This window comes from Hypanus sabinus, unplaced genomic scaffold (genome assembly GCF_030144855.1).
Source record: "Hypanus sabinus isolate sHypSab1 unplaced genomic scaffold, sHypSab1.hap1 scaffold_437, whole genome shotgun sequence".
In the NCBI taxonomy this organism is placed as follows: domain Eukaryota; kingdom Metazoa; phylum Chordata; class Chondrichthyes; order Myliobatiformes; family Dasyatidae; genus Hypanus; species Hypanus sabinus.
In genome coordinates, this window is record NW_026781312.1 from 131,231 (window position 1) to 153,347 (window position 22,117).

The window sequence follows — 22,117 nt, forward strand, 5'->3', positions numbered from 1 at the left end:
AGGATGTCATCCAAATAGATGAACGCGAAGTCCAGGTCCCGTCCCACCGCGTCCATTAACCGCTGGAACGTCTGTGCGGCATTCTTCAGGCCGAACGGCATGCGGAGGAACTCGAAGAGGCCAAACGGGGTGATGAGAGCCGTTTTGGGGACGTCGTCAGGATGCATCGGGATTTGATGGTACCCTCCGACGAGGTCTACCTTGGAGAAGATCCGTGCGCCGTGCGGGTTTGCAGCAAAATCCTGAATGTCCGGCACAGTGTAGCGGTCCGGTGTTGTAGCCTCGTTCAGCCTGCGGTAGTCGCCGCACGGTCTCCAGCCTCCCGTCGCTTTGGGCACCATGTGCAGGGGGGAGGCCCATGGGCTGTCGGACCGCCGTATGATCCCCAATTCCTCCATCCTCTTGAACTCCTCCTTCGCCAGTCGGAGCTTGTCCGGGGGAAGCCGCCGAGCGCGGGCATGGAGGGGTGGTCCCTGGGTCGGGATGTGGTGCTGTATGCCGTGCCTGGGCATGGCTGCCGTGAACTGCGGCGCCAGAACCAATGGGAAATCCGCCAGGACCCTGGTGAAGTCGTTGTCGGACAGCGTGATGGAGTTGAGGTGAGGGGCTGGCAACTGGGCTTCTCCCAGGGAGAATGTCTGAAAGGTCTCGGCGTGTACCAGTCTCTGCCTCGGCAGGTCGACCAGTAGCCTGTGAGCTCGCAAAAAATCTGCACCCAGAAGCGGTTGGGCTACGGCGGCCAGTGTAAAGTCCCACGTGAACTGGCTGGAGCCGAACTGTAGCTGCACCTGACAGGTGCCATAGGTCCTTACTGTGCTGCCATTCACGGCCCTCGGGGGGGACCCGGTGCCCCCGACGAGTTACAACACCCGAGTCACTGATCTCGGCCCGTGTCGACCAAAAAAACGGCGTCCCGACTGCTTCTCCCAAACATACAGGAGGCTATCCTGATGGCCAGCCACCATAGCCATCAGCAACAGCTGGCCCTGGCGTTTCCCAGGAACTTGCAGGGTGGGCTACAGCGGCAGGCTTCTGCGCCCCACCGCTGGTGGTAGAAGCACCGTTGTTCGTTGGTCTCCTCACCCCTGTCTCTGGGGTTAGCGGGCTCTGTGGCCGGGCCTGGTCTGGTTTGCTGCTGGGAGCGTGGCCTGGTGATCTGTGCGACAGACGCCCCACTTCTTGGCTTTCCACAGCAAGTCCACCCGGGCTGCCACCTTCTGGGGGTCGCTGAAATTCACGTCGGACAGCAGCAGGCATATGTCCTTGGGCAGCTGCTCCAGGAATGCCTGCTCAAACACAAGGCAGGGTTTGTGTCCACCGGCCAGAGACAACATCTCATTCATTAAAGCCGATGGAAGTCTGTCTCCCAAACCATCCAGGTGCAGTAAACGGGCAGCCAGCTCGCGCCGTGAGAGTCCGAAAGTCCTTATGAGCAGGGCTTTGAATTCTGTGTATTTGCCGTCCGTTGGGGGAGACTGTATGAACTCCTCAACCTGGGCCGCTGTCTCCTGGTCGAGGGAGCTCACCACGTAGTAGTAACGTGTATTCTCTGAGGTTATCTGCCGAACGTGGAATTGGGCTTCTGCTTGCTGGAACCATAGGTGAGGTCGCAGCGTCCAGAAGCTTAGCAGTTTCAACGAAACCGCATGAACAGATGCGGCGTTGGTCATCTTCGGCCCAAATTGGGGTCACCAATTGTGGCGGTGCACTACACGCAGCGCTAAAATAACAACACGGAGTCAGTAAACTGCAGTTAAAGAAGATTTTATTCGAACTTCACAGCCTTGCTTTAAAGCCTCCCTGAAACCGCCCTCCCCGGGCGCGGATGCTGTAGGGGCACGAACTCACAATGCAGGCTTTTCCCTTTGTTGGTGGAGCAGACCTGGCGCCCTTTTGGGACTGGTCTTTATGCTGGTGTGCTGGCTATTTGTGAGCCGGTTTGAGTGCGTTAGGAAGTGGGTCGCCACAAGGGTCAAATTTTAGTATTATTTCTTGCAGTAATGTAGAGAACTTTTTCTGTCCAGGTACTGGGCAGGAGATAGATAAGCTGGTAGTTGTTACTAATAATTGGCAGTTTGTTATTTTCTATCCAGCTTTGTTACCTCTATGCCGATCTCTACAATCACACAAACTCTAAGGATCATCGACGGATGTTTCTAGAGTTTTGCCACCTTTTCCTGGAGAAGGGATCGGTGAGTCAATAATTTGCAGCCGCATTTTCTATACCTTTGAGTTACAAACTTCTGACACAAAGGTCATTTGCTACCTGAAACAACCTGGATACTATTGCTTATATTCTAGCATAGTTCACAAAATGTTTAGAATTTATCTTCAGACTTATCCCTTTGTAATCTAAAGGACATGTAACAAACTTTCTTTGGGGGTATGTAACCCAGGTACAACTTAATGCATGGGGCTGGGAATAATTTGGTTAAGGACATACAGTCCCAGTTCTGTGATTACCCATTGAGATGGAGATTTTATAATAAGATAATTTATAGCAGCCTCACATACTGCAATTATGATTGCTTGTTAAAATTGATATTTAACTCCAATTAAAAAAAAGACAATAGAAATTATCTAGTGTGAGCAGTTGACCAGTTTTTGCTACTTTCTAGATATAATGGATATAAGCCTACCTTGCTTATGAACTTGTTGGTTCTCTTTCTATTTTAACTATTGTGCCTGGTCTCTAAATCTGGGTGAAGATCCCTTATCCATAAGAATCTGTAGCAATCCAGAATTACCAGTGTCTGCTGTGTTTGTTATTTCAGTTGTTCTAACAAGGTATTCTTTTTGAGAGAATTTGAACTGAGTTTTTCCCTCAGTTGGAGGCATTAAGTGGCAATATCAACTTTGTTTTCCCCAGACTAGAAGTGTGACCTTTTTAATATGACTCTGAAAAGAGGAGGTGGTAAGACTAACCCTGGACTATTGAGGAAGGGAGTAATAATGCATGTTTTTGTAGGTTCTTCATTTCCTGGTCCAAATTTGTACAAATAATGAACAGTGGGGTAGTGCATTGGTTTGATAGACATTGCTGTGGGTGAAAAAGGAATGTATGTTTATGAATAATTAATGATTTGAGCCTCAGTGTTGTTTTCACCTTGCTGTTTTTGCCACTTTATTCACAAATGCTAGGTATTTACTCTTTGCTTTTCTGTTCTTTTCTCAGAATCTCAGAGTTCAGGTTCCCGAATGGATCAGTGTAGAGCTAGGTAAGTCACCAAACCTAGTACATTTTATTTATGCAACTTATATTTAAGACCATAAGAAATAGGAACAGAATTAGACCAATCACATCTGCTCCACCATTTCACCATAACTGATACAGTTTTCCTCTCATCTGTAATCAGTTTTCTCTCTGTCTCCCTTTGTGTCCTGACCAGTCAATAATATATCAACCACTGCCTTCCACAGCCACCTGAGACAAAAAATTCCTCAGATCTACCATAGGGCTAAAGAAGGTCCTTCTCATCACTACTCTAAATAGACACACCTCTTTTCTGAGGGTGTGCCCTATAATTTTGGACTGTACCATCATAAGGAACATCCTCTCCACATCCACTATGTAAGTTCAATAGGTTTCAATGAAGACAGTCTTCATTCTTCTAAATTCCATTAGGAGAAGCCCAGAGCAATCAAATGCTCTTCATATGACCAGCTTGTGGCGACCCATTTCCTGGCGCATCCGAACTGACTCACAATTAGATAGCCTACGGGGGTTTGCGAGCAAAGAGCTTTGGAGCCTCTGCGCCATGGGGGGCCGGTTGAGGGAGGCTTAAAAGTGAGGCTGAAGTTTTCGAATAAAGTTTTTTCCTTCAACTGCAGTTACCGACTCCGTGTCGTAATTTTAGCGCTGCGTGTAGCACACCGCTACAATTGGTGACCCCGACGGTCCAAACGATTTTTGGACCAGAAATGACCGACGCCGCCTCTGTTCATGTGGTTTCGTTGAAACTTCCGGGTTTCTGGACACAGCGCCCGGACCTATGGTTCCAGCAAGCCGAAGCCCAATTCCACGTTCGCCAGATCACCTCAGAAGACACCCGCTACTACTACGTGGTGAGCTCCCCCGACCAGGACACAGCGGCCCAGGTCGCGGAGTTCGTACAGTCGCCCCCGGCAGACGGCAAGTACACGGAATTCAAAGCCCTGCTCCTCAGGACTTTCGGACTCTCACGGCGCGAGCGGGCTGCCCGTTTACTGCACCTGGATGGCTTGGGCGACAGACCTCCATCGGCTTTAATGAATGAGATGTTGTCTCTGGCCGACGGACACACATGCCTCATGTTTGAGCAGGCATTCCTGGAGCAGCTGCCCGAGGACATATGCCTGCTGCTATCCGAGGCGGATTTCAGTGATCCCCGGAAGGTGGCAGCCCGGGTGGACTTGCTGTGGAACGCCAAAAAGGTGAGCGGGGTGTCCATCGCACAGATCTCCCAGCCACGCTCCCGGCAGCAAACCAGTCCAGGCCCGGCCGCAGAGCCCACTAACCCCCGGCCCAATGACCACTGGTGCTTCTACCACCAGCGGTGGGGCGCAGAAGCCCGCCGTTGTCGCCCGCCCTGCAAGTTCCCGGGAAACACCAGGGCCAGCCGCCGCTGATGGCTACGGCGGCTGGCCATCGGGATAGCCTCCTGTATGTGTGGGATAGAAGGTCGGTTTTTGGTCGATACTGGTGCTGAGATCAGCGTTTTACCTCCGACGAGTTACGACACCCGCAGCAGGGCACCGGGTCCCCGCCTGAGGGCTGTGAATGGCAGCACAATAAGGACCTATGGCACCCGTCAGGTGCAGCTACAGTTCGGCTCCAGCCAGTTCACGTGGGACTTCACACTGGCCGCCGTAGCCCAACCGCTTCTGGGTGCGGATTTTTTGCGGGCTCACAGCCTACTGGTCGACCTGCCCAGGAAGAGACTGGTACATGCTGAGACCTTTCAGATGTTCTCCCTGGGTGCAGCCCAGTTGCCAGCCCCTCACCTCGGCTCCATCACGCTGTCCGACAACGACTTCACCAGGGTCCTGGCGGAGTTCCCATCGGTTCTGGCACCGCAGTTCACAGCGGCCATGCCCAGATACGGCGTACAGCACCACATCCCGACCCAGGGACCACCCCTCCATGCCCGTGCTCGGCGGCTTCCCCCGGACAAGCTCCGACTGGCGAAGGAGGAGTTCCAGAGGATGGAGGAATTGGGGATCATCCAGCGGTCCGACAGCCCATGGGCCTCCCCCCTGCGCATGGTGCCCAAAGCGACGGGGGGGCTGGAGACCGTGCGGCGACTACCGCAGGCTGAACGAGGCTACCACACCGGACCGCTACCCTGTGCCGCACATTCAGGACTTTGCAGCAAACCTGCACGGCGCACGGATCTTCTCCAAGGTAGACCTCGTCCGAGGGTACCATCAAATCCCAATGCATCCTGACGACGTCCCCAAAACGGCTCTCATCACCCCTTTCGGCCTTTTCGAGTTCCTCCGCATGCCGTTTGGCCTGAAGAATGCCGCACAGACGTTCCAGCGGTTAATGGACGCGGTGGGACGGGACCTGGACTTTGCGTTCATCTATTTGGATGACATCCTCATAGCCAGCAGCAGTCGTCAGGAGCATCTGTCCCACCTCTGTCAACTCTGCGCCCGACTGAGTGAGTACGGTCTTACAATCAACCCCGCCAAATGCCAGTTCGGACTCGATACCATTGACTTCCTGGGTCACAGGATTACTAAAGATGGAGCAACCCCTCTGCCCGCTAAGGTAGATGCGGTCCGCCTCTTTCCCCGACCCACCAAGTTCAAAGGCCTTCAGGAATTTGTAGGTATGGTCAATTTCTACCACCGCTTCCTCCCTTCAACTGCCCGGATCATGCGCCCCCTGTTCGCCCTGATGTCGGGTCCGAGCAAGAACATTACCTGGGACGAGGAGTCCGCCGCCGCTTTCGTTCAAACGAAGGAAGCTTTGGCGGACGCCGCAATGCTAGTACATCCCAGAATGGACACCCCTACCGCCCTCACAGTGGACGCATCAAACACGGCAGTCGGTGGGGTGCTGGAGCAACTCATCGCAGGTCGCTGGCAACCCCTGGCGTTTTTCAGCAAACACCTGCGGCCACCCGAGCTCAAGTACAGTGCTTTTGACCGGGAACTGTTGGCGCTCTACCTGGCAATCCGGCATTTCAGGTACTTCCTAGAAGGTCGACCCTTCACCGCGTTCATGGACCACAAACCGCTTACCTTTGCGTTTACGAAAGCGTCCGACCCCTGGTCGTCCCGCCAGCAACGCCACCTGTCCTACATCTCTGAATACACAACGGATGTCCGGCACGTCTCGGGTAAGGACAATGTCGTGGCGGATGCGCTCTCTCGCACTACCGTTCATGCCCTTTCCCAAGGGGTAGACTTTGAGGCACTGGCAGAGGCGCAGCAGGCGGATGAGGAGATTCCGAGTTACAGAACCGCAGTCTCCGGTTTGCAGCTCCAGGACCTCCCCGTGGGCCCGGGTGAGAGGACCCTACTCTGTGACGTCGCCACCGGCCAGCCCCGTCCCGTCGTCCCGACAGCCTGGCGGCGCCGTGTTTTCGACTCCATTCATAACTTGGCGCATCCCTCCATCCGGACAACTGTCCGGATGGTTTCCAGCAGGTTCGTTTGGCACGGACTCCGCAAATAGGTCAGTGAATGGGCCAAAACGTGCATGCACTGCCAGACGGCCAAGGTGCAGCGGCACACCAAAGCCCCACCGCAGCAGTTCCATCCCGCCCACCGGCGTTTCGACCACATTCATGTGGATATCGTGGGCCCCCTGCCAGTGTCGCGTGGAGCGCGGCACCTCCTGACTATCGTGGACCGGTTCACAAGATGGCCAGAGGTGGTCCTGCTCACCGACACCACCTCCGAATCTTGCGCCCGAGCCCTGATCACCACCTGGATATCCCGCTTTGGTGTACCAGCCCACATTACCTCCGACAGAGGCGCCCAGTTCACCTCCAGCCTGTGGTCAGCTATGGCCAGCCTTTTGGGGACTCAGCTACACCACACCACTGCCTACCACCCACAGTCGAACGGGCTAGTGGAGCGTTTCCACCGTCACCTGAAGTCGGCCCTCATGGCCTGCCTGCGAGGAGCCAACTGGGCGGACGAGCTTCCCTGGGTCCTACTTGGCATCTGCACAGCGCCCAAGGACGACCTGCACGCCTCGTCGGCCGAGTTGGTATACGGCGCGCCACTGGCCGTCCCCGGGGAGTTCCTACCAGCCCCAAGGGGGCAAGAGGAGGAACCCACAGCAGTCCTGGGCAGACTACGCGAGAAGCTCGGTAACCTGGCCCCCATGCCCACTTCACAGCACGGGCGGCACCCGACCTGCGTACCCAAAGACCTACAGAACTGTAAGTTTGTGTTTGTACCAAGGGGCGGGCATCGGCCGCCGCTGCAGTGGCCATACGAGGGGACGTTTATGGTGCTCCGGAACAACGGGTCCACGTTCGTGCTGGACGTTGGGGGGAAAGAGGAGGTTTTCACGGTGGACCGCCTCAAACCGGCCCATGTGGACCTGGCGCAACCGGCCGAGTTTCCGGCGCCTCGGCGCAGAGGCCGACCTCCCAAGCAGGTTCCGGCCCAGACTGTGGACATTGGGGGTTGTATCGCCGGTTCTGGGGGGGGGTTATGGGCGACCCATTTCCTGGCACATCCGAACCGACTCACAATTAGATAGCCTACGGGGGTTTGCGAGCACAGAGCTTTGGAGCCTCTGCGCCACGGGGGACCGGTTGAGGGAGACTTAAAAGTGAGGCTGAAGATTTCGAATAACGTTTTTTCCTTCGACTGCAGTTACCGACTCCGTGTCGTAATTTTAGCGCTGCGTGTAGCACACCGCTATAAGCCTTTCAATCCTGGATTTATTTCCTTCTCCAGTTTCAGCATATCCTTCTTAAGACAAGGATCCCAAAACACCAAGTGAGGCTTTATGAAGTCTCAACATTACAATGTTGCTTTTATATTCTAGCCTGAATAAATGCTAACATTGCATTTGCCTTTCTCAACATAGTCATCCTGCAAATTAACTTTTAGGAAACCCGAGTTTTGTTTTTTTTTGTAATTTTTTTCCATTTAGAAAATAGTCAACCCTTTCATTTCTTCTACCAAAGTGCATAACTGTACACTTCCCAACTCTGTATTCCATCTACCATTTCTTTGCCTGTTCTCCCCATCTGTCTTAAGTTCTTCTGAGGTCTCTCTTCTTCTTCAAGGCTACCTGCAACTCCACTTACCTTCATATTGTCTGCAAACTTTGCCATCAATTATATCATCCAAGTTATTGACATATAATGTTCCCAACACAGACCCCTGCAGAATCTATGCTGAATCTCTCTTGTAATACCATGGGCTTGTAGCCTGTTAAGGAGCTTCATGTGTGACACCTCATCAAATGCCATCTGAAAATCGAAGTACACAACATCAACCGATTCTCCTTTGTCTATCCTGCTTCTTACTACTTCGAAGAATTCCAACAGAATAGTCAGGCAAGATTTTCCGTTGAGGCCTATTTTTCCTATTGAGGCTATGGCCTATTTTTTATCATGCACTTCCTAACACCCCACTGATTATATTATGATCACTTGTCCTAAGGATTCCTGTACTGTAAGCTCTCTAATCAATTTTGGTTCGTTGCACAATGCCCAGTCCAGAATAGCTGATCCCCTAGTGGTCTCAACCACGAGCTGCTGTAAGAAGCCATCTCATAAGCACTCTAGAAATTCCCCTCTTGAAAACTTGTACCAACCTGATTTCCCTCAGTCTACCTACATATTGAAATCACCCATGACTATTGAACATTACCCTTTTGGGATACATCATCTGTCTCCCATTGTAACTTGTAGACCACATCCTTACTACTATCTGTATCCAGCAGAATATGGCAACAATATGATGTGCAGCGACATGCCACATTTTCCTTCAGCAGCATCTTCAGGCCTGTGACTTCAAACACCCAAGTAACATTGTCTTCAGATAAATGAAGTTGTTGCTGTCTATAAGTTACAGATGATCCTGACCTGGAGAAGTACTAATTCTTTTCTCAACTCTGGATCAAAATCATAAGCAAAATATCTTGATAGTTTGTAATCTGCACCACATGTATTAATATAAATTTTGGAGAATAATTGTGATTGCCTTCTCAGCTGAAAAAGGCCAATAAATTGTTTTTAATTGATTCAGATAACGTAATATGTCTGAAAGAAGTTCAGTGATAAATAATTACAAAAAATATCTGGAAAATATTAAAAGTTGCTGTAAATTAATTAAGAGAGCCTCTTTTAAAAATATTAAAAGGTGCTATAAATTAATTAAGAGAGCCTGTATTAAAAATATTAAAAGTTGCTGTAAATTAATTATGAGAGCCTCTATCTCATCCATCCAGCTGGTTTTTGCCCTTTCTCAGACAATGGGATGAGACCTTCTGGCGTATATCTGTTTTTCATGTTTCAAAGTACAGGAATATAAATCTTAGATGAGCTACCCTGCAAAGAAGACATTTCTGGCACTTCTATCTGAAGTTCTTAACTATAAGTAAATACATTTCAATTCCAATGATGTGGAGCTCACAACATGAATGAGAAGTCTCATTTGTTAAATGTACAGTAAATACAACAGCACAATTATTTTTTTCTCATTGTTCAATCCTTTCAGAACGTAGAAAAGGAGATGCATCTGAGGAAATGCAACGTAGCTGTGTACAGGGCATGCAGGACAGTGTCCTGCCTGATGTTGAGGCACATCTGGAAGATTTCAGGTGAACATGGCTAGTCTCATCATCACTATTAACTACTAATACAGTCATTAGGAGCGGTCCTATGCAGTTTAATGGAAATTATCTAACCAACAAGAAATAATTAGCTTCTATCACCCTCATTTTGTTTGCTCTTCACTGTCCTTTCAAGATTTTCAGCCAGTCAGTGGGAAGAACATTACTGCCATCCTTTGTCTGTGTTTACAACCTTATGCCAACATCCCATTCTTCCATTCATTTCCTTGGGTTTCTGTAGGGACTTTTTACATATGGTGTTTGTTTCCTTGACCTTATTTGATCCTATACTACCTGGATCCTCAATGTAGTATTTGCCTGCAGTTTGCATTGTACATCAAAATGTAAAAGGGAGAGCAGCACCAGAGGGATGTAATGGGTAGGCAAGGAGATAAGGCGACAGAGGGGAAAGGTGATTGGGAATGGTGAAAGAGGGAAAAACTTACTATAAGTTTGAGAAATTGATGTTCATGCCATTAGGATACCCAAATGGAATATAAGGTGTTGTTCCTCCATTAGGTGAGGCCACTGATGGACATGTTGGCATGGGAATGGTAAGTAGAATTAAAATGTGGCCACTGGGAGATCCTGACTTTTCTGGCAGTCGGAACATAGATGCTCGGTGAAGCAGTTTCCTAATCTATGTCAGACACAGTAGGTGACCCCAGCAGACTCATAGATGAAGTGTCACCTCACCTAGTAGGTTTGTTTAGAGCCCTGAATGGTTGTGAGGGAGGAGGTGTAGGGGAGGGTGTAGCATTTGTTCTGCTTGCAAGGGTAAGTGCCAGGAGGCAGATCAGTGAGGAGGGACGAATGGACAAGGGAGTCACATGGGGAGTAATCACTGTGGAAAGCAGAAATTGAGGGGGTGGGAAAATACGCTTGGTGGTGGTATCTCATTGGAGTTGGTGAAAGTTGCAGAGGATGATGTTCTGAACTTGGAAGCTGGTGGGGTGGTAGGTGAGGAGAGCAGATGTGTGTGAAGTAGATTAAGTTGATGGTGGAGGAAGGGAAGCCACTTTCTTTGGAGAAAGAGGACATCTCATTAGTTCTAGAATATTGTTTACTATCAAGATGAAGTCACACTCAGATTGGAGGAACAACACCTTATATTCTGTCTGGCTAGTCTCCAATCTAAATGGCATGTACGCCAATTTCTCAAGCTTGCAGTTCATCATTTCCCGCCCCCTTTTCCTTCTCTCAACTTAACCCCTTACCTGTCCATTACCTCTCTAAGGGTTCCGTCTCCTTTCCCTTTCTTACATGGTCTTCTGTCCTCTTCTTTGAGATAACCCTTCTCATCCTTGTATCTCCTTTAGCAATCAACTTCCCAGCTATTTACTTCAACCCTCCCCCTCCCAGTTTCACCTATCACATCATGTTTCTTCCCCACCTTCCACCCACTTTCTAACTGTGACTCTGCATCTTTTTTTTTCAATGCTGCTTAAGGGCTCAGCATAAAATATCGACTGTACTCTTTTTCATAGACGCTGTCTGGCTTGCTGAGTTCCTCCAGCATTTGTGTATGTTGTTTGTATTTCTAGCATCTGCAGATTCTCTGTTGTTCGTGTTTGGTTATTGCAGGGTTCATTTTAACATTTAAAAATCAATTTAGATGGGTATATGGATAAGAGGGTATGGAGAGCTATGGACTAGGTACAGCTTGATGGGACTAGGAATATTAGTGATTCAGCACAAATTAGATGAGTGAAAGGCCTATTTCTGATGTTCTAATTATAACTCGAAGGAGGCTGAAGAGAGCTAGATTATGCAGATCTACAGAACATCTGACAACATTTTACTGATGTATAGTAGAGAGTCTTCACAGGTTGCTTCACTACAGGGTAAGGAAATTGCACTGCACAGATGGGAAGGCTCTACAATCAGAACTTCACCAGCACCAACTGACCCAACATCAAGGACATACATTCACAAAGGTGCCAGAAGAAAGCCAGTAGTATCATGAAGGATCCCACTTACCCTGCTTTAGGACTGTTTGTCCCACTCTGATTAGGGAGAGGGCTACGTGGTATCTATATAGTAAGATTGTAAGTCTTTCAATACCTCTAACCCACTCATTCATATACCCAACCACACTTATTATCAGCTACCTGATTTGTCTGGCTCTTAGGGGATTAAATCAGTTCTGCTACAGATCTATAGCTTTTATCCTAACAGGCAAAAACAGAATATGGGAATGACAATTGGAGAGAATGAATTGGCAAAGTTGGATGCAGAGCGAATCCAAGACAGAGTGGCTGGAGAGCAGATGGAACGAGTGTGGGCAGAGCACTTGTTACAGAAAATTGATGAGGTGCTGTAAGTAGCATTTAAAAATCTAATCTTCAAATGATTAGTGTTATTGCATGTCAGTCTCAGATTATCTGGTATCAAGCAGACTGAGCTCCAGAAGAATGGCGTAGTTGACCTAACAAATTTCATTGAGAGTAGATAGAAATGATAATGGTTCAAAAACCATGGTGATCAGCTCAGAAATTTTCAGTTTATGAATTATGCTAAGTGCCTCACAATTGCCAAAGGGGGTGTTACTATGCACTGACCATGTAGGGTGCCCAAACATTTGCTTCAGGCCCTTTTCCATTTTTGTTATTTTAAAACTGTAAAAGATGGAAATAAAAAAAGAAATTTTGCTTAAAATATTAGAGGAATGTCTCATCTTTAACTTTATGCCTTTTGGAAATCAGGTAATCTTTTATTCGCTCAGCTGTTCATAGTAACAGAAGTTTTGATCAGGAGTGCCTAAACTTTTGCATGAGTCCCCATGCCCTTTCCCAAGTATCTTAAAGCCTCCTTAATAGCATTAACATATATTTCCCACATATGTCCAAGCTACCTAGGGGCAATCTATCCATCAACTGGTACTGCAAAGCTCAGCTGAAAATTGATTGATTAGGCCTGCTGAACTTTATTATGTTTCTTTATTTGTTAGATCATTGTTTTTGTTTTGCTTTTTAGTGCCACATTATCCCCTTCTGAGGAAGAGAAAAGGTAAGTTTCATTGTTCCTGAATATTAACTTCATCTGCTACTTAATAGCCAAACTGACTTATCTTTTATGTGTGCATTATGAATTTTCAAAGTTTCCATTTCTCACATAGTATATTGTCATCAATGAAGTTATAGTTTTCAATTAAGTTGAATGATTTCTGTGCCTTTCATCTGCCTCTGGTTACCAGCTTTACTTAGTGAAGCAGGAGCCATCTTCCCTCAAACTCAGCTAAAAACTCAGCTTGCCCTTTTCCTGGTGCTCAAAAACTTGTATACCTTATTATTAAGCATGGTATTTATTCCTGGTATTTCACCAGTGACCTGAAAGAACTTTTGAATATGGAGATAGACATGTACTGTTGTAAGTACAGAGTGAATTGAGGGTAAGGCAATGGAGTGCAAAGAACTGTACAAAAGGACACTGGAGTATAAGCTTCTGTAGAACAACATAAGGAACGTATGGTTGGATATGAAGCTTCAAGATTAGGAGATGAGGATCGAAGGCTGCCTGGATATGGCCAACAAATTGAATTTGTTTTTCAACAGGTACAGCATGGAACATCCTGTTGTCCACTCCCCCACTTGCCCAAACCACACACCCTTCCTGCCCCCAAAGTCTTATCCCTCCACACTCCCTCCCCTCTGATGAGTGTTTGCATTCCAAACCCCCAACTTTGGAGTATCCTGCCTCCATGGGATGACCACCCTCCCCCGCCTGACTGTGACTGCAGGTCAGATTAAGAGACAGCTGGAGAAACTACATCAAGGCAGGGCTGCTAGACCGGAAGGTATCAGCCCCAGGGTACTTAGAGAAAGAGTAATGGCTTTTAATAAAGCCCGTTTGCTCCATAGAGATGATTTTAATTAAAATATTTTCCAAGCGGTTAGCCATTATTTTAGAAAGAATTTTTGCATCCACATTTAGTAGCGAAATAGGTCTATATGAAGAACATTCAACAGGGTCTTTATCTTTTTTAAGAATTAAGGAAATAGATGCTTCATAAAAAGAAGAAGGTAAATTACCCTCCTTAAAGGATTCATGAAACATTTCCAAAAGATACGGAGAAAGTAATCTTTCAAATTTTTTGAAAAATCCCACCAAATAACCATCAAGTCTGGGAACTTTACTTGATTACATTGATAAAACAGCTTCTGAATTTCATGCTCGGTAATTGGAGCATCAAGTATCTGTTGATCTTCATCAGAAATATGTGGAAATTTAATCTTATGTAAAAAAGCTTCCATTTTGGAGGAATCTGCAGGAAATTGAGATCTATAAAGATCAGAATAAAAAATCTTGAAAAGTATTAATATTCTCATAGTTACTTACTATATCTCCATTGTTTTTACAAATCTTTAAAATTTGTCTTTTAGCTCTAACTGCTCTTAGTTGGGAAGCTAAGAGCCTATTATTTTTATCCCCAGAGATATAAAACAGACTTTTCAATTTAAGCAAATATCCTTCAATAGGATATGATAATAATAAATTATACTGTGAGTGCAGTTCCACTCTTTTAATTGAAACATTTGGAGAGACTGCATTAATGTTATCCAATTCTTTAATTTGTTTAGAAATTTTATCTAATTCCATTCCTTTTTTTAAAATTTTTTATTGAGTTTTCAAATGATTACAGAAAGGAAGAAAAAAAATTATCAACCCTTCCCCCCTCCCGCCTAACATAACCCTATAGAAAGAAAGAAAAAGAAGGAGAAGAAGAAAGTATGCCTGGATATTGGAAGATCCCCACATGCTCCATGGAGTTCATAATAGCTTTAATATGTATATTTATTTCTTTCCCCAAATAACCAATAATTTTATCTTCGGAGCACCTATATATTTAATCCTGTCTTTTGTAAATAAGGGTGCCAAATTTTCAGAAATGTTTCATATCTACCTCTTAAATTATGAGTAATTTTTTCAAGTGGAATACACTGAAAATTTTGTTGTTCCAACGATCTATACTTAAATATGTATCCGATTTCCAAGTAACTGCAATAGCTTTTTTGGCTACTGCCAATGCAATTTTTATGAATTCTTTCTGATATTTATTCAATTTGGGTTTCGATTTTATCCCTTCAATATCACCTAATAAAAATAATATTGGATAATGTGGAAGTTGTATTCCAATAATTTGTTCCAGTAAAATTCTTAAATGTGTCCAAAAAGGTTGAATTTTAGAACAAGATCAAGTAGAATGTAAAAAAGTACTAATTTCTTGATTACATCGCAAACATTGATCAGATAAATTTGGGTTTAATTTATTTATTTTTTGTGGTGTAATATATAATTGATGTAAAAAATTATACTGCACTAATCTTAACCGAACATTTGTTGTATTTGTCATACTGTCACGACATAGTATTGACCAACTTATTTCTTCAATTTTAATATTCAAGTCAGTTTCCCATTTTTGTCTTGACTTATGGATTGCCTGTTTTTGAATCAAACTATACATACAAGAAATATTTTTTTTAATTTTTCCTTTTTGAATTAAAGTTTCTATTTCATTAGGTTTTGATAATAACATTGTTTGACCCAATTTATCTCTTAAATAAGCCCTTAATTGGAAATAACAAAAAAGAGTGTTGTTTGATATATTGTATTTATTCTTTAATTGATCAAATGGCATTAACATACCTCCTTCAAAACAATCTTCTATATATCTAATCCCTTTTTGAAACTAGTTGATTATCCATTGTAAAAGGAATAAGTTTATTTTGAATTAAAGATCTCTTTGCTAATAAAGATTTCCTTATCTCATTAACAACATTTATTTTATTCCATAGATCAATACAGGAGGTTCTTTTTTTCCTGTATCCATTTAGATTCCCATTGATATATAAAATCTTCTGGCATATTTTCTCCTATTTTATCTAGTTCTATTCTAACCCATGCCGGCTTATCTTGATCAAAAAAGGATGCAATAAATCTAAGTTGATTTGCTTTATAATAATTCTTTGGAATAAGTTTGGAAGTTGTAACCCTCCTAGATCAAATTTCCATGTCAATTTTTCCAATGATATTCTTGACATCTTACCTTTCCAAAGAAACTTCCTCACATATTTATTTAACTCTTGAAAAAACATCTGGGGTAATTGTATTGGTAATGATTGAAATAAGTATTGTAATCTAGGGAATATATTCATTTTTACAGCATTTACTCTGCCTGCTAATGTTATTGGTAATATCCATTTATCAAGATCTTCTTGAATTTTTTTCAATTTTGGTAAATAATTTAATTTATATAGGTTCTTTATATCATTATTAACTCTTATACCTAAATATTTTATACCATTTATCAGCCATCTAAATTGAGTTATTAATTGGCATTGATTATAATCTCCTTTAGCAAGATAGAATTTTACTTTTATCACAATTTATTTTGTAGCCTGATATTTTCTCATATTCTTCCAATCTAGAAGATAATTTACGCAGTGAATACAATGGGTTTGTTAAATAAAGCAGAACATCGTCAGCAAATAAGTTAATCTTGTATTCCTCCTGATTAACTCTGAAGCCCACAATATCTGGGTCCATTCTAACTAATTCAGCTAATGGTTCTATCGCCAACACAAATAAAGCACGTGATAATGGACAACCTTGTTAACTGAAATGGTGTTGAAATTTGACCACTTGTCACTACTTTAGCTTTGGAATTAGTGTTTAAGGTTTTAATCCATTTTATAAAGGATACTCCTAATCCTTATTTTTCCAATACCTTAAATAAAATATCCCATTCCAATCTATCAAATGCTTTTTCTGCATCTAAAGCAACTGCCACACTCATTTCCTCCCTCTTTTGTGCCAATGAATTATGCTAAGTAACCGGGTTACATTATCTGCCGATTGTCTATTTTTGCTAAATCCTGTTTGATCCATATGTATTAATTTTGGTAGGTATTTAGATAATCTACTAGATATAATTTTTACTATTATTTTGTAGTCAGTGTTTAACAAAGAAATGATGTTGTCTTTAGAAGATCTCTATTTTTTTTGGCAATACTATTAAAATAGCTGTCAAAAAAGATTCTGGAATTTTATGCGTTCTTTCCGCTTGGTGCATTAACTCCATAAAAGGAGGAATTAGTAAATCTTTAAACTTTTTGTAAAAGTCGGGCGTAAAACCATCCTCTCTTGGGGATTTATTACTCTGAAGTGATCCTAAAGATTCTTCGGCCTCTTTTAATGTAAAAGGCATATCTAATCCCTTCTGTTCTTCCAAATCCAATTTTGGAAGAGTTATTTGTGATAACAACCTTTCTATCTTGACATTATCATTTTGTGATTCTGATTGATACAGTTCAGAATAAAAATTCTTAAAAGTTTCATTAATTTCTAAAGGTTTATAAGTAATTTTGTTTACACTTGTTCTAATTGCGTTTATTGTTTTGGAAGTCTGGTCAGTTTTTAACTGCCAAGCAAGAACCTTATGTGATCTTTCACCTAGTTCGTAATATCTCTGTTTAGTTCTCATAATTGCTTTTTCTGTTCGGTATGTCTGAAGTGTATTATATTGCTACTTCTTGTTAACAAGTTGTCTTCGTTTTTCTTCCGTCATATATCTTTGAGATCCTTTTTCTAATTTTGTAATCTCATTTTCCAATTAATCTATTTCTATCATATATTTCTTCTTAATTTTAGAAGTGTAACTTTCCATCTGCCCTCTCAAATATGCCTTCATTGCTTCCCACAATATATATTTATCATCAACTGAATGTGAATTTGTATCTAAAAAAAACTGATTTTGCTTTTTCATGAAATCCCAAAAATCTTGATGTTTTAATAATATTGAATTAAATCTCCATCTGTAAATCGATTCCTCTATATCTGTCATTATCATTGTCATTATCAAGGGAGAATGGTCTGAAAATATTCTTGCTTTATGTTCCATATTTTTCACTCTTGAACATTCTTGAACATTCGTTGATAATAGGAAAAAATCTATCCTTGAATAAGTTTTGTGTCTATTTGAATAAAATGAATAATCTCTTTCTTTTGGATTAATTCTTCTCCATATATCAATCAAATTTAAATATTTCATCAATGATAAAGTTAATTTTGCTACTTTTGATTTTGTAACAACCTTTGTTGATCTATCTAAAACTGGGTCTAGACAAAAGTTAAAATCTCCACCTATTAGTATTTTGTCATGTGCGTCAGCCAAATTCAAAAAGACCTCTTGTATAAATTTTACATCATTTTCATTTGGTGCATAAATATTCATAAGAGTCCATTGTTCTGAAAAAGTTTGACAATGTATGATTACATATCTCCCCGCCGAATCAATTAATACATTTTGTATTTTAATTGGTAAAGTTTTATTAACCAAAATTGCAATTCCTTTCGCCTTTGAGTTAAATGAAGCTGCGATAACATTTCCGACCCAATCTCTTTTTAATTTCTGATGTTCTATCTCTGTCAAGTGTGTTTAGTGTAAAAAAGCTATATCTATTTTCATTTTCTTAATGTATGTTAAAATTCTTTTTCTTTTCTCCGGTCCATTAAGCCCATTAACATTAAAACTTTAAAAATTCAGTAAGTTAGTCATTATTTTTAACAGGGTTACTCCAGTCTATAGTAATACCTAATCTTTCAACTTTTGTGGTACCTTGGGGAATCTTTTTAAAATTCTCCATGTTGCTATGTGTCTCCCTGCCGATCATCCAGGCAAAGAAAGAAAGATAGAAGAAAATAGATTATAAAGAAAATAAAACAAAATACCCCCTACTAATGTTGTGAATAAAAAAAAACACAACATTACCCCTTTCCGTTGTACGGGTCATGGCAATCGCCATGATTACACACGTGAATCCCGTAGCAATCGATCCGAAGTTCCCCCCGCTCCCCCGTAACATAAAAAAGCATATATATGAGAAGAAAAAAAAATATCACTACTCTCAATTAACATTTCCCAAATTCTTACCTTTCTCCCTTTGTATCATATTAAGAATATATTTAAATATTCTTCTGTCCTTAAATGTCCATCAATTCCATTCACTGACCCTGCCTTCACCTTTAATCCGTTTCACTTTTAAATCTTTGGGTGTAGTTAGTCAATATTTGGGAGTTTTTGTGCAAACTCTTCTGCGTCTCGATAATCAATAAAAAATCTTCTTTTTCCATCATCCAAAATAATGATTAGTGTTGCCGGGTGACGCATTTAAATTTATAACCCTTTTCCCATAAAACTTTTTTCACTGGGTTAAAATTCTTTCTCTTCAAAAGGTCATAACTTATGTCAGGATAGAAAAGAACTGTTTTCCCTTCTATCGTCAATGGCCCATTTCTCTTTCTGGCACGTTGGGCAGCCACCTTCAGGATCTTTTCTTTATCTTGATATCTTAAGCATTTTATCAAGATTGATCGTGGATTTTGATCAACTTAAGATCTTGGTCTTAAGGCTCTGTGAGCCCTTTCAATTTCAATTAACTGAGATCCTTCTTCCATTTCCAAGTTTTCCAGGATCCATTTTTGAAAAAAATTTATCGGATCCTCTCCTTTTATACCTTCTTTAAGTCCAACAATCTTAATATTACTTCATCTGCTAAAATTTTCCAGCATGTCCACTTTTTCCAATAACCGTTTTCTTTCTGATGTCCAGGCAGAAATATTATCTTCCATTTTATTTACATGAAGACTCCCATTGTTTCTTCCAAGTCTGTAATTCTCTTACCATTTTGTCATCTTTTTATCATTTTGTCGAACATAATCTTCATATTTTTAATATCTTTTTTATTGCTTTTTATGTGTTTAGTTTTTCTAATTTATGCATTATTTGCATCAAAGTTTTTCCTGTATTTCCAGAAAAACTTTTACCTTCATCTTCGTCTGATTTATCCAGAGTATCTGATTCACTTTCACTTCCGGTTTCGATCATATCTGGGATTTGTAGTTCAGGTTGCTCATGTTTGCACACGCTCCTTCCTTCACGTTTGCGCAATTCTTGTTGGACTTTTTCTTTAGAGATGGTTGATGTTGCCACAGTTTCCTGTTCTGTATCGCCAGAGGTAAGATGTACTTGAGCCCGCAGTTCTTTCGTAGTGGCGGGTCTTGATTCTGTTTCAACTTGCATTGTCTTCAAAGTAGTAGTTTTCTTCTGCTTCTGTTTATGAGACATAGTTTGAAACAGTCCTGAGTAGTTTATAAGTAACTTCTAGAAAGTATTTACTAGCTTTTCTTCACTTAAACATTAATTTACTGATTTTTTACGGGAGAGCCAGATTTCCACATCTCGATCCTACGTCATCACATGACATCCCCCTTCTAATTCCATTCTTGTTTGTTTCTTCAATTTAGCTATATATGATATAATTTGACTACGTGAGTAAGCTTTCAATGTATCCCAAATTATTAACTTGGAGACGTTTCCTATATTATTTAAGAGAAAAACACTCTTTTATCTGAGATTCAATAAACTCATCAAATTCTGCGCTTTGTAATAACTGTTCTGGTAAACGACAAAATGGTCTGGTAGAAACAACATCTTTTAATTCAAATATTAAATTTAAAGGAGCATGATCAGAAATAGCAATCACATCATACTCACATTTCTGAACATTACATAAAAGTCGAGGGTTGACTATGAAATAGTCAATTCTCGAATATTTATTATAAACATGTGAGAAAAAGGAATATTCTCTATCATTAGAATGCATATTCCTCCAGACCTCAATTAAACCATAATCAATTAAAAAGGAATTCATAAGTAATGCAGAATGGTTAGGAAGTTGATGCTTTGATGATGACTTATTCATTAGAGGATTTAAACAAGTATTAAAATCACCACCCATTAATAATATATATTCATTTAGATCAGGTAATAGAGCAAAAATGACTTTAAAAAATGAGGGTTCATCAACATTTGGTCCATAAATATTAACCAAAACCATTTTGTTATTACAAATTATTCCTTTAACAATTAAAAATCTACCATTAATACCGGCTATAATATCCTCCTGACTAAAAGGAATATTAGAATCGATAAAAATAGAGACACCTCTAGTTTTACTCTGGGAGGTTGCATGAAATAAAGGGCCCTTCCAAAATTTAAAGAATTGATATTTATCACATAACCTGATATGCGTCTCTTGAGCAAAAATTATATCAGGCTGGAATCGATTTATAACCTTAAATATTTTCTTATGCTTAATAGGATGATTCTAACCGCGATCATTCCAAGTTAAAACATTTAACTGTTTAGATGTCATCATGAAACTTTGTATCTAAAGAAAGTAGTTTGACGCATGTCAGGATTGGATAATCAAAAAGAGCAACAATAAAAATAATTCGCGTATGCTCCGGGATTCCATAATGGGGATAAAAAAAAGAAAAAAAAAACACCCAAACTACAAAGCCCAGAAATAAGTCAATGTCAATCAATACAAGCCCCAAGAAATGCATAGACACGAATTCTCCGCCTAGCTAAGTAATAAAAAAAAATAAAAAAGTATTCTCTATCTCCCTCTACCGAATATAAATCTCATTACAGTCAGCATATATCTCAGTATAATTAACTTGGAAGGATAATGGTTTTCTTGTGAAAGCAAACGACCTTCAATTTGAAAGTAACCATCATAATATTAGATAAGGGAAGAAAAACACATCCGAAACAATTCTTAGAATATTTTCGCAAAAGAAAAACAATCGCCATCTTTACATTGTCTAATCTGTCTTTAAAACACAAGGAAATCCAAATAATTACTTTAAAAAAATCTTCAATAAAGCATACTGAGTAAAAAAGAACAATTGATTCATTTAAATGCTGCAAAAAAAGTTCTAGATGGTTCAAACTTAACTACAGCCCAACAGTTCTCACACTATATTTTCTAAGGTTGAGACCCTCCAAACCAGTCTTTTTCAAAAATAAAAATACATCTTAAAATAAAGACTTTATGTGACCACCAAATCTTCCAATTTTATCAGTCTTTACACCGCAAGACACTCAAACCGTTATGTCATTCAACTTCAGCTTCAAATTCATCGTCATTGAAATATTTGCACAGAAGAAAAAAATCACCATCTTTAAATTGCCCAGTCTTTCTTTAAAATATAAGAAAATCCAGATAATTACGTAAAAGAAACTTTACAAAAGCATATGAAACAAAAAAAAAGCAGTTGGTACATTTAGATGCTACAGAGAAAAAAAGTCTAGATGGTTCAGAATTATCTACGATTTTTCAATAGTTCTCCCGCTATATCTTCGGGGGTTATAACCCTCCAAACCAGACTTTTTGGGAGATAAAAATACATTTTAAGGTAAAAACTTTTATAACCATCAAATCTTCCAACTTCTTCTCTTTACACCACGAGACC

The 22,117-nt window shown here is 41.7% G+C and overlaps 1 protein-coding gene across 8 annotated transcripts in view; it reads left to right on the forward strand.

Annotated features, from left to right (window-relative positions):
• The window catches only part of LOC132388937 (rho guanine nucleotide exchange factor 12-like), a 181,374-nt gene that overhangs the window by 58,959 nt on the left and 100,298 nt on the right, over positions 1 to 22,117 (forward strand). For 6 of the 8 annotated variants that reach the window (XM_059961345.1, XM_059961346.1, XM_059961344.1 and 3 more), the window contains 5 exons: positions 2,094 to 2,192; positions 3,176 to 3,218; positions 9,682 to 9,784; positions 11,975 to 12,115; positions 12,773 to 12,805. In XM_059961345.1, the coding sequence (XP_059817328.1) occupies positions 2,094 to 2,192; positions 3,176 to 3,218; positions 9,682 to 9,784; positions 11,975 to 12,115; positions 12,773 to 12,805 (419 nt within the window). The remainder of the gene's footprint in view (positions 1 to 2,093; positions 2,193 to 3,175; positions 3,219 to 9,681; positions 9,785 to 11,974; positions 12,116 to 12,772; positions 12,806 to 22,117) is intronic. The other 2 variants (XM_059961347.1, XM_059961348.1) reach the window with 1 other exon arrangement.